At 55.2% G+C, this 12,278-nt stretch overlaps 1 protein-coding gene across 2 annotated transcripts in view; it reads right to left on the bottom strand.

Moving 5' to 3' along the window:
* Cpne5 (copine 5) overlaps positions 1-9,534 on the bottom strand; it is an 85,466-nt gene extending 75,932 nt beyond the window's left edge. Inside the window, exon 1 of one of the 2 annotated variants that reach the window (XM_087898360.1) lies at positions 9,217-9,534. In XM_087898360.1, the coding sequence (XP_087754486.1) occupies positions 9,217-9,311 (95 nt within the window). In that variant the 5' untranslated portion in view covers positions 9,312-9,534. The remainder of the gene's footprint in view (positions 1-9,216) is intronic. The other variant, XM_087898361.1, reaches the window with a different exon arrangement.
* Positions 9,535-12,278: the final 2,744 nt, after the last annotated feature.

Here is a 12,278-nt window from a genome sequence, read left to right as displayed (position 1 = left end):
GGAGTGGGGCGAGCTCATATTTAACTAGCTGTTGTCCTACCCACCAGCCCCCTCTGGGGTCAAAACCCTTTGTCTTAGTGCCTTGGTGTCCCATTGGACAGCAAAGACCCCAGGGCCCCTTGCTGGGCCCCTGAGAATCCCTCACAGTTGCCAGGTCCCCGCTAACCCTCACCTACCCCACTGAGAACTTCTGGCTCAGACAGAGGGAGCAGCCTGCCCAGAGGCACACAGCCAGAGTAGCCTGGAGACCAGGCCTTTAGCTCTACACAGAGCCCCAGCCACCGGGGCACTGACCAGACCAGACCAGACTAAACCAGATCTTAAGTGTTTTTTCTCTGCTTTCTACTTTGGGAAAGCTCAAAGAGGGGGGAAAAAATCCCCCAACAGTCAAAATGTATTTTTCCCCCAAAAGAGCATAAAATCCTTCAGCTGTCTGCTCAGCAGCCTGGAGCTTCGCCTCTTTTGTTCCTTAAACCGAGGCTGGAAAAGCAGAGTCAAGGCCTCTGCTTCCTGCCACCCCCAAGGACTCATTTCCAGCTCAGGAGGTTGGGAGAAACAGTACCAGGCTGTGTGGCCCTCCCAGCAGAAGGTGATGGAGGACCCTCCCTAAGGAGCTGGGCAGTGACACTTCCCAGCACAGGGGCCCCAAGGGAAATGGGCGGGGCTGAGGCAGAGCCCCAGTCTGAGGGGAACACCCTGCCCTTGCCTGAGCTGTGGGTGAGGTAACTACATCCCCTGGTTCTCTCTCATGGATGCACTGAGCTTGCTCTTGGCTGTAGCTGAGAAAGTACATTAAGAACCTGTACTTCAGCTATTCCTGGCCCAGGGTCCTCGACGGGGACCACGAACCCCTGAAACTAAGCAAACTGATGTTGGTCCGTGTGTATTGGATGCAAGTTTGTTGCTGCTGCTGTTGCCCAATTCTCAAATTAAACCGTAAGGCTGCAAAAGTTAGGAGGTGGCTAAACCTGTGAGTGTGAGGCAGGAGAATCATAAGTTCGAGGCCTGTTTGGGCTACCTAGTGAGTGCAGGGACAGTATGGCAACTTAGTTGTCTCAGAAGAACATCAATCAAAAGGGTTACAGTTCAGTGGCAGGGCACTCACTTGGCATGTGCAAGGCCCCAAGTTCAATCCCCAGCGGAGGGAGGGAGGGAGGGGAAGGGAGGGAGGAAGGGAGGGAGGGGAAGGGAGGAAGGATTCTCTGAGCTGGGAACAGTGGTACACACAGGGAATCCTAGCACTTGGAAGGCTGAGGCAAGATAGCAGCCAGTATGAGCCTGGCCTCTAGTGCTTAGGGACAGATGAGTTGACACCAGGTAGCAATGACAGACGCAGAGAGAGCCCGGGACCTGAGAGCACATGGACATCACCTTGTTTTCTCAAAATCAACTTCACATCAAACATCTAGTCAATGGAGTGGATGGGGGTGTGACCACTCACACACAGGCCAGATCCCTTGTCAGGCACTCAACCCGGGACACTGTTCACATCCCAAGAAGGGACAGATCTGGAGCTGCCCAGGAACACCCGTGTCACAAAACTTGGGCTCTCCCAAGCCCACGTGGGCTACCTGTGCCCTGTCCATCCCACTGATGCAGTAGAGAGGAGTGGCAGGACATCCATATCCTCCGGCCCTCACAGGAGGAAGGAGGACCTGAGTGTCTGACACCCACCACTGCCTCCACATCCCACTCATTCCCTGCCTGGCTGTGCCATCTCCCTGCCAAGCAACCATGCCAGCTCTAAGAGCAGTTCTCACAAGGTGCCCAGAGAGATTTCTAGGGCTGGCAGTGTTTTTCTGCTGGGAGATATTGGCGTAATTGACCCTGGCAAGATGCAGGGTCAGGGGAGAAAGCTGTGGTCTCAGAAGCTGCCAGGTTAAGTTACCCTGGAAAGTCTCCCCACATTTCAGCTTCTTATCGGTCCATGAGGGTCACCCCTTTGCTTCTCAGAATAGGTGTGAGCCACCAGCCACCAGTTTACACCAGAAACCAGAAGAGGCCCCACCCTCTCTTCCCCTGGTGCCACTCCTGTTCCACCCAGTGAGCTCGAGCCACTTCCCACCCTCCCCACGCCACCCTCTCCCCCCTCCACTTGGCCTGCCTAGCAACACATCTATTTCCTGATGTACCCACTCCTCACCAGTCTAGGGTCTGCTCAGCAACCAGAGGTGTGTTCGTAAAGGTTAATCCTAACCACCACTTAACAAGATCCATCCCCCAATGCTGTGAGAACAATAAACCAAAGCTCCTTCCTGGGGCCCCCAAGCTACGACCGGCTCCCTGCTGATCTCATCTGTGCACCCCGACTGACCGCTCATACTCTTCCAGCCACACTGACCTCCGTGTCCTACAAGCAGAACAAGACCTCTCCTGCCCCTTGAATCTCTCTTCTCCATGTTCCTCTTGGGTCTCAGTCCCTGTCACCTGCCTCACCATCTGGAGCGACTGAACTTGCCTGCTGACAAACTCATGGATGTTATCTGCCTAATAAAGATGCACATAGGATAGAATTAGTGGAGTATGCCTTTAATTCCAGCACTTGGGAGGCAGAGGCAAGTAGATCTCTGTGAGTCTGAGGTCAGCCTGGTCTATGTAGAGAGTCCCAGGACAGCCAGGGCTACATAGTAAGACTCTCTCTCAAAGGACAGAACAAAAATGTTCACAGCTGGACATGGTGGTGCACACATGTAAGCCCAGCACCTGTGAAGCTGAGGTGAGAAGATGGAGGTGGCCTTGTGAGAACAAGGTACACACTGCAGACTGTCTCACAGAACCAGTGAGGCATGGTGCCCAACGGCAGAACAATTGCTAGGGAAACTGTCAGGCCCTAGGGTCTACCGCCAGCATTGTGAGATGCGCGCGCGTGCACACACACACACGAACACGCACATGTGCACGTGTGCTCTCACACACACATGTGCACACACGCACAAACAAGCACATGTACATGTGCACACATACATGCATGCAAACACATGCACATGCATACACACACATATGCACGCACAAACACGTGCACGCACACACATGCACAAACACGCACATATACATTTCTTGTGAGTTTTATGTCTATTTTTTTTTAATGACAGTCATTTGAGCCTAAGAAATGGTTCCACAGTTAAGAGCACTTGCTGCTCTCCCAGAGGACCCAAGTTCATTTCACAGCACCGTTATCAAGTGGTTCCCCAGTTTCTGTGGCTCCAGCTCCAGGGATCCATGTGCTCACATGGGTCCTAGTGTTGACCTCTAGAGGTCTGGCTCCTCACATTCTCCAGCAAGTGGACAGGCAGGATGCGGCTGCCCCCAAAGTCATGGTGCTGTTCTACTGAGACCTGTGGGAATTGCATGGGTGGGCAGGAGGGAAACTGAGGGCAGAGGTGCCCAGCAGGGCTTGGCAAGAGTGTACAACTTGGCTTTTCTTGCCTGTCACACTAGGAGGAGGAGAAGTATTCAAGGGTCAAGATGACTTCTTGGAAAACCAATTCCTTGTCCCCAAACTGGCTGTCCCGACCTGAGAAAACGAGGAGTCAGACATCAAGAGGTCAACACTAGGCCCCTCCCCTTGTAGCCTCAAGAAGGCCAAATAGTCTGTGGCGCCATCTTGGAAGTCGTGGCTGCCCATCCAGCACCAAAATTCACACAGGTCCTGATGTAATGGAGACTCCCTTATTTCAAAAATGTCAGCAGTGAACGTGAGGTCCAACTCTGGCCACTCTCTGGGAAGGCTATGGATCTGTGCAAGACTGCGTTTTTCGGAACGAAGCACCTTCCCAGAAAGACCCTTCGCTCTGCAATGTGTTTCCTGTCTTCAGATGCAGTCCCGACGCTGAGTACAGAAGCAGAGGGTTTTGTAACAGTGAGGCTTGCCATTTGGACAGCAACCAAGTAGAAGGGTGGTGGGGTTCTTCCTGGCAAAGTGGCTGACAAACCAGCCCTGAGACGGCTTACCTCTAGACTCACTTCATCTGAGAACACAAGTTATTTCAGGTCCAGGCTACGAGCAGTCAGGTTTCCTGTTACGCACAGACAGCCAAGGGCTTCCTACGGAGCCTGTCAGCTCCCTGAGCTTCCTCCCCCTTCCCCTCTGTTCTCAAAGGAGGGTCAAGCTCCCCCACCTCCATCAGCCCTTTAGTCTGAGCAGAAGGAATGTGAGCAGGGAGAGGCAGATAGGAACCTACCGCCCTACAGTAAGGATATGGTGGAAGGCTGGCTTCTGTTGCCTGTGTTCTGTCTCTCTGAGCAAGTGAGGCCTTTCCCATGCCTGAGGGAGGACCTGTCTTACCTACAATAGCTGCTGCTCGGGTCCCACCATGATCTCCACAGAGCCTGACCCTCCTGACATCTGAGGGCACAGGCTGTGGGTACATATTTCCAGACCCTGCTGGTGCTAACCTTGGGCGCGTGCCTCCACCTCTCTGGGCCTTGATTTCCTAGGCAGACCAAAAAGAAACACTGCAATTTACTGCAGAGGATTGTCGGGGAACTAAAAAGCCACAGTGGGGAGGCCAGAGAGATGGCTTGGCAGTTTAAACGCTTGTTCTGCAAGCATAAGGTCTGGAGCTGGGGTCTCCAGAAACCCACAGAAATGCCTGGTGGGAATGACAGCCGGCAGTAACCCCATACCCAGAAGCTGGAGACAGAGGATCCAGGTTACCTGAGAGACTGGCTCAATGAATAAGGTGGACAAGCAACCAAGGATGATTCCTGACATGGACACACAGGAAGACACACAGACAGATGACAGACAGACACACAGATACTAGGGGTGGGGGTGGAAAGAGAAAACCAAAAGCTCCAGCAGCTGGGGCAGGCAGAAGTCCTGTTCCCCACGAGAACACTGTGGAATCCCTCCCCTTGACGTGGGCTGGGTGTGGGGAAGTGGATCCTGGGTTTGGGTGGGGACAAAGGAAAGGTATTCCTTCTTATGTGTCCAGGGAGTCACATCTCGCCGTCACAGTCCTTGGGTGAGCTAGCCTTCTCCTAGCCTTGAGGAGGTCAGTTGTCTTACCGTGGAGGCAGCTTGCTGGGACCACAGCCCCCAGACGCCTGCTGAGGGTCACTCTGGTCCTCACCAGCAAGACAATGAGCCTCCATTCTGCAGCAGCCTGCAGTTAGCAAGCCTGGTCAAGGATTATACCTCGGGTGAAGTCCCAGCCCTGGGACACGGAGGTGGGAGGGGATAGAGTCAGGGGTTCAGGAAACCGCGGACATTTGTTCCACAGCAGCTGAAAGCTAAGGCTTCTAAGATGGTGTGATGTGAGGGGCCAGCTTGGATGGCAACTGCTACTATAGATGCAACAGGTATGGGTCTGTCTATCAAGGATACCAACTGCTCAGCTGGAGTAAGCGTCCAATCTGAGCCACGCTCACCCTTTCCTGGCTTTGTTGAATATCTGGGTGTGGTCAGTTGTCAAACAGATCTCCTTTTTCTAATGCTGACTTACTCTGCCATCAGGCCCTCAGGCTCACCCCCCCCCCCCCACTGCCATCTCCCCTGCTGTCAGAGTGAACTCACACCTGCCCCAGGACACAGCCCCAGAGCTGGGCTGACTCTTTGCACGGGGATGCCTATGTTAGCTTGAGCAGGCAGTAGGAATCAACCTCTGGGGCGGAAGAAACCTAGCCACCCACTAGCCCCCACCAGCTGGTGGGGGAAGGAAAGCTGTGTGAGATCCTGAGTAGACATCCAGCCTGCCCTGGTCTCAGGAGCCCTCACACGCCTCTCCAACACGACCCTGCCCAAGCACAAATGCGTCCAGTAATGGGAAAAATGCAAGCCATTCTTTCCAACCACAGAGCTGGTGGAGCTCCCAGCAGAGGACAGGGATGCTGACCTGGCAGGGCCTCTGGAGGAAGAAGGGGTCACAGGACAGGTAAGCTTTGAATGGGCCTGCAAAATGGCTAGCATTCCTAGTCAAGAACTGTCTGGGACAGACCGTCAGGAGGAAGAGCGCCAGGCTTGAGAGTGTTTAAATCACATTTTGTACTACATCTGCTGGAATCTAGTTCCGTGAGCCAACCTTCCTCCAGGGATCACTACATCAAGCGAACTCCAGGGCTCCACATCTCTGTAGATGTGTAGACCTTGGTTACTGTGTGATGTCAGCTAACTGGTGACACCAGCCACTGTTCTCAGAATGACCCATCAAATTCCTATAAACTGACAGGGATCACTATGCCTTTTACAGAGGTGGTAACTGAGGCCAGAGGGGAGAGCCAGCTCATCAGAGATCCCAGGAACAGAGCTGGGTGTGCCTCAATAGTAGTGTGCTTGTGTAATATGGATTTGATCCTCAAAAGTCTGGAGTGTGTGCATACACACACACACACACACACACACACACACACACACACACCACATCACAGGAAAAGCTGGGATTTGAACCCAGGGAGATAGAGCCAAGCTTTGCATAGACCAGGTTAGCCTGGAACTAATAGAGACATGCCTGCCTCTGCCTCCTGGATGCTGGGATTAAAGTCAAGCTCACACTTGTTGTTGTTGGGTCTTATTTGTAGGGGCAAGGTCTCTCTAGGTAGCCCTGACTGTCCTGGAACTGGCTATGTAGACCAGGCTGGTCTTGAACTCACAGAGATACTACTGCCTCTCTCTTGAGTACTGGGATCAAAGGCATGAATCATAATGCCTGGCCAAGTTCACATTCTTAACCATGTGTTAAACAACACAAGGCTGGCTCACCCTTGGGAGTGGACCACAGACTGACGCAAGATGTTCTTTACAGGGGCAGATGCCCTGATGTGTCTACCCATGGTGTCCTCTGCCTTCTGCACACAAACACTAGGTGCCAGCCAGGTCCCTGGGAAAAGTATAGGACCGTGCCCTGAATCAGGCAGTCTTGCTCTGCTGAAAAGCCCAGGTAAGGCACAGCAGAACAGGCCCCAGAGCAAGGCAGAGTTTCCAGGGTTGGATCAGGGGAGCCAGAGAACTCATCAGCCATCCTGGAACACTGTCCCCAGCTGACCATCTGGAGGAAGTAGCCAGAAAAGGTCACTGAAATGCTCAGGGTAGGGTACCCCAAAGTCTCCACTCCATAAGGTCCAGTTAGTGCTGTCCAGGCTGCAGAAGGGACTCTAACTGGTAAGCAAGGACTAAAGGGTACAATGGCCATGCGGGCTCTTCAGGTCTCTGCCCGCCCCTGATCCTGGACCATTGACTCCAGCCAAACCAGAGGTGGATCCCCAGGTTCAAGGCCACCCAACTGCTTTGCCGTCTCTCCTCTCTGCTCCAAGTGGCCCTTCTGTCCTCATCTCTCATCATCAAAACCACATCTCCCTCGTTTCCACTTCAGGAGAGCAGACGTGGAGCCTGACCGGGCCTTCGACAAAATGTGGATATATCCCTTCGGAGGATGGATACCAGGGTCAACCCAAAAGCCAACCTCTGGGAGCTCTCCCGCAGCAGGTACTTCTCATGCAGGGTGTGGACATTATCCACCCTCTGGATGCTTCTAGGAAACAGAGAGGACCAAGAATTTCTGTCTCGGGCTGATTGCCCTAGCCACTTGCTCGGTGTGGCAGAGCCCCTCTGTATCTACCACGTCATCTACCTGCAGCGTTTGTACCCACGGCGCGTCCTAAGCACAGTGTGTCCTAAACAGCGCAGTTGCCTCTGTGGACCAAGCTTCCTGGGGAGGAAGCAGATGGCAGCTGGGAAACTGAGGCTTAAAGTTTGCCCCAAGTGGCACGTCAGGGGTCCCCCACAAGATGTCTGACGGCAAGTCTCACTGCTATCACCCTTCCTCTCCATGGCGTGGAAGGCTTTCGGGGGGGGGGGGGCCCGTCACAGGGGCATCCCTGCGTCCCATGTTCACACAGAGGCTCTGCGCTCAGGGTCTGAGGGACGGAGAAGCCAGTGCTTCAGGCTGGCATCTTTAGGGACAAGAGGAGGATGTCCCTGGAAATGGGAAGCACAAAGCCTTTCCGGGTAGGGAACAGGCTGTTCGGAGGCCCTGAGGTGGGAAGGCTCCCAGAGACAACTGAAGAGCCTGAAGGCGACAGGCGTGATTGAAGGAGGGAGGCAGGGCTGTGTGCTGGAGGAGGGCAAGCTGCTGCTGCTGACAGCTGAGGAGGTGAGGCTGGTGCTAACGGGCCATCAGGAACCTCCCAGCAGAGTGTCTGCGTGGGGACGAGGTGGGGGCGGGGTGGACACACAGTAGGCCCCTTGAAGAACCTGGCTAGGGACACCGCCTCAGCAGTCCTCGCCTCAAGTCCTCAGGAAGTGCCTCCCCAGAATCCATCCTCAATCACAGCCCAGGTCAGCATCTCAGGCTCTACCTACACTTCCTCGGCGTCTCAACTCAAGTCACTCATAGCTGAGAGCGCATGAGGGTGGACAAAGCCTAATCCAACAGCGACCTGCAAGAAGCAGAAGTGAGTGATCCGGAACAAGGGTACAAAAGGTGAGCTATATCTAGACCACAGTGTCCCTCACGGACCCGTCAAAGCAGTGTGCCCACAGTCAGCCACAGGCCTCTTCGCCCTCGGGGCACCCAGCTCCTCCGAGAACTTATTCCCAACCTGTACGGTGTCACAGGGGACTCGTGGGTGGCAGCCTACAGAACACACTCCTGCCTGCGGATTCTGACATTTTCACCATCAGCCCTTCACTCCTTTGGTCTAAGATTTTCCACCGAGTTACTGGTTTTTAATGGCGCCACTCTTAAGTTCGCCAGGGCTTCCCGCACTGTGAGAGAGTCCCGGCTGATCTTTCTTGAAAGAAAAGGCTTTCAAATCCTGGGTTCTAAGAGAGTGGAGGGGGGGGAGGTTGGGGCAGAGACCAGAAGGAGGGGAGAGGGAGGTCACAGGAGGCACAGTGGGTCACGCCTGGGAGGGATGGAGTCAGTCACTCTCCTCCTTTTGGGGAAGGGTAAATCAGAGAGCGCCAGAGCAAGACCCTGAGGCAGCTCCTCCCCTTCCCATTCGGGTTCTGGGACCCCTGTTCCTGTGTCTTCCTGCTGTCCTGGAAGCAACAGCTCTGAACACAAACTTTCTGGGAACCTGACCCCCGCCTGGCTCCCATTCAGCCGTCACCACCCGCCACTGGGAAGGGGTCTCTGAAGACCAAAGATAGGCATGGGGCGCCTGAGAGACCAGGACACTGAAAAACGACTCGCTAAGCAAAGGAGGGAAGCTGTGGAGACAGAGGAATTCCGACCCGGGGCGGGGCAGAGGGGACCCGGTCGGCGGGAGGCTCACCTGCACGACACGGTGATCTCCACCTTGGTAGCCGGGATGCTGCCCGCCAAGGAGTCGAACTCGCTGAGAGACGCCATGTCCTCGGGCTGCTCCATCGCCCACTGTCCCCCCACCCCACCCCAAATTAGTCAATATTCCTGGGCGATTCACGCCTCCTCCGGAGCGGCTGGAGCCCTGGGCTGGGCGGCCAGGGGAGGAGAGGAACGCGAAGAGGGGGCGTGGGAAGTGCGAGCGGGAAGGGGGCGGAGAGCGGGGGCCGCGGAGAAACGGGGCGCGGGAGCTGCTGCGGGGAGGCGGGAGCCGCGGCGAGGGAGCCGGGGCGCAGCGGGGAGGGGGGCCCGGAGGGGGCGTGGGGACTCGGGGGGTTAGGACCGCGCCGCCTCGGGCTTGAGGCGCAGCGCCACGTCCTCTGCTAGGGCTTCGGCTCCGGGGCGCCCGGACTGCGGGAAAATCAAATGTGCCCGGAGTCGCCGCCGCCTCCCGCCAGCCTCGCGCGCTGCGTGCGGGGTCCGCGGGCGCCGGAGGGGCCGCCCGCAGGGGCCGGGGCGGGGCCGGGGCGGGGTCTGCGCGGGGCGAGTGTGGGAGCGGGGTGTGTGTGTGTGTGTGTGTGTGTGTGTGTGTGTGTGTGTGTGTGTGCGCGCGCGTGTGTGTGCGCGCGCGTGTGTGTGCACGCGCGTGGCGGGCGTGGAGACACGGCTCTGGATGTCGGGGACAGGGTGCGCGCCGCTCTGCGCCAGTCCCCCACCCCACTTGTCCAGGGTTTGCGTGCCTGGGGAGGTCCAAGGGGCACCTGTTTGGGCAGTATCCAGGCAGGGTTCGAAGAAGAGGGCTCTGCTGAGTGTGCGTGTCACCACGCAAGGGTCTAAGCCTAGAGCTGGCTTTCCATCTCCCGGTAACGAGCCTGGTGCCAGGAGGGCTGGTCTGGTTTCCCACGCAGGTAGGGTGGGTCAGTGGACACTTGCCCATCCACCTCTGGTGCCCGCCGACACTGGTCTTGGCCAGTCGCCCGAACCTTTACCCAGCCCCTCCATCTTCCTCCTCCCATCGTGACCATAGGGACTGAGCCAACCCCCAGGTCTGGAAGCTTCCTCCAGACTGAGAGAATAGCCTCAGCTCTCTGGGCTTTGCAACCAGCTCTCAGTATAGCAGGCTCAGAGCCCCGGCTTTGGGTAGAGAGGGGAGGTCAAAATATCTCCCAGGCGGTGTCATCCCAGCCAAGCCTGGAGCCTCCTGTCTGGTCAGGCCTGCCATTTGGGCTTGGGGTTGCAGCGCCAAGGGGGCTCCTGGAGGTTGTGCACATAGTTTCCTTCCCAGAAAATCCACCCGTCGCCCTCCTCATCCTCAGTGTAAGCTTTGCTGAGAAGGAGCTTTCTACTTCTTCGCCTGCCACCCCCCCCACCTCCCCCACCCCCCACCCCCGCTGTCACCATCCGTGGTGGCCTTCTGACAGCCAGGCACTCGGAACAGATCCACACGTATGCTGTTTGAAATCAGTTTTCAGTACATCAGTCAGCCAGAGTTGAAACAAACAGAACACCTTCCCTGGGTTTGCACAAGTGGTTTCTGTTTACCTATAGCTCTAGATCAGTAGGACTCGGTTCTGTCACCTGGGGTACGCAGACACTGGGATTCCCTGAGGAAACAAAACAAGAAGGAGTAGGGGGACAACAATGACTCACTTTTGGGTTGAGCCTGGGATCCACTCTGGGCAAATAACAACTCGGTCTTCACTTCTTTCTTTTCTTATTTTTATTGTTTTTCAATTTTCAATTAATTTCAAATCTAGAACGAAATCCAGCTGAACCACAAGTGAGCTGCTCATCAATATATGTCTGAAGCTATTGTTCGATACGGTAATGAGATAGAGTGAACAGCGGAGCCAGAGAAGCTCCCACCCGGCCAGCGCTCTGTGTGTGTTCTTAGGATGAGTCCAGATTCTAACGCCATATCACGGGATGGTACAAAAGATAAAGACGTGAAGGAACTTGCCAACATTTATGACTAGGGCTTTGTTTTAAAACACAATTCTAAATGATTGGGCAAAAATTAGGTTACCCTTCACCACAGGTGTGCTGTGGCAGGGGACAAGAGTGCAGCTCAACAGGTGCCCCACCCTCCCCTGGCTCCTGTTTGGGGTGGTTGCTCAGCTAGAAGCCTGTTGATGACCTTGGAAAGTGACAGCATTTGGAGCTGTGACTCCAGGGTGTCATTGCAGAAGCATGGAGTCTATATTGTCCCATCCCTACTAATTGTGGTGCTTCTGTTGGCTCTCTTTGGCAAAACAGAACAGAGTGCATCTGGTTGCTTCTTTTGTTAAGTCCTGTCCTAGGCTGGAATAAAAAGACAATAATAAATAAATGAATAAATAAATAAATAAATAAATGGCCTGGTGTGGTGTTGTGGTGGCACACACCTTTACTCCCAGCACTCCAGAATCAAAGGCAGGAGGATCTCTGTGAGTCTGAGGCCAGCCTTGTCTACAGAAAGAGTTCCAGGACAGTCAGGGATATGTAGAGAGAGATCCTGTCTCAAAAATAACAACAAGGGGCAAAAAGACATGGTATCTGTTCCTGAAAGTCCCAGGGTAGTGAGGCTTCAGGCCATGCAGACAGAACTGGGCAGCATTTAGGAGTGCTGCAGAAACTGGCGTAAAGGGCTAGGGAGCAGGGGACAAGCAGAAAGAGAGCCTTCAGGGGCGGTGACAACGCCATGACAGTGAGAGTGGGCTCAGGCATGGGTGCTAGAATCTTCCCTGACACAGACTGGACAGAAGTGTTTGAGCTGTCAGGGGAAGCAGGGCGGCTGGGAGGGTCACTGAACCAGCATAAACACTGGGTCCCAGCACTCTGCTCAGACCCCGTCTGCCCAAGCAGGGGAATGCCAGCTGTCAGCTCCATGGCTGCACCGCTCCAGAGGGACACACCTTCTGAGGCTTCTAGCCTGATCCACAGAGTACCAGCGACTGTCCCAGAGCCAGGAAGGTCTCGGGCTGAGCTGCAGACTTCAGCGGGTTGATATGAGCACAAGTGCCATGGGCTTAACTTCTGCAGCAGAGGGAGGCT

Source organism: Myodes glareolus, chromosome 18 (assembly GCF_982192425.1).
Source record: "Myodes glareolus chromosome 18, mMyoGla1.1, whole genome shotgun sequence".
Taxonomy (NCBI): Eukaryota; Metazoa; Chordata; class Mammalia; order Rodentia; family Cricetidae; genus Myodes; species Myodes glareolus.
This window is presented reverse-complemented; position numbering and strand designations above follow the sequence as displayed.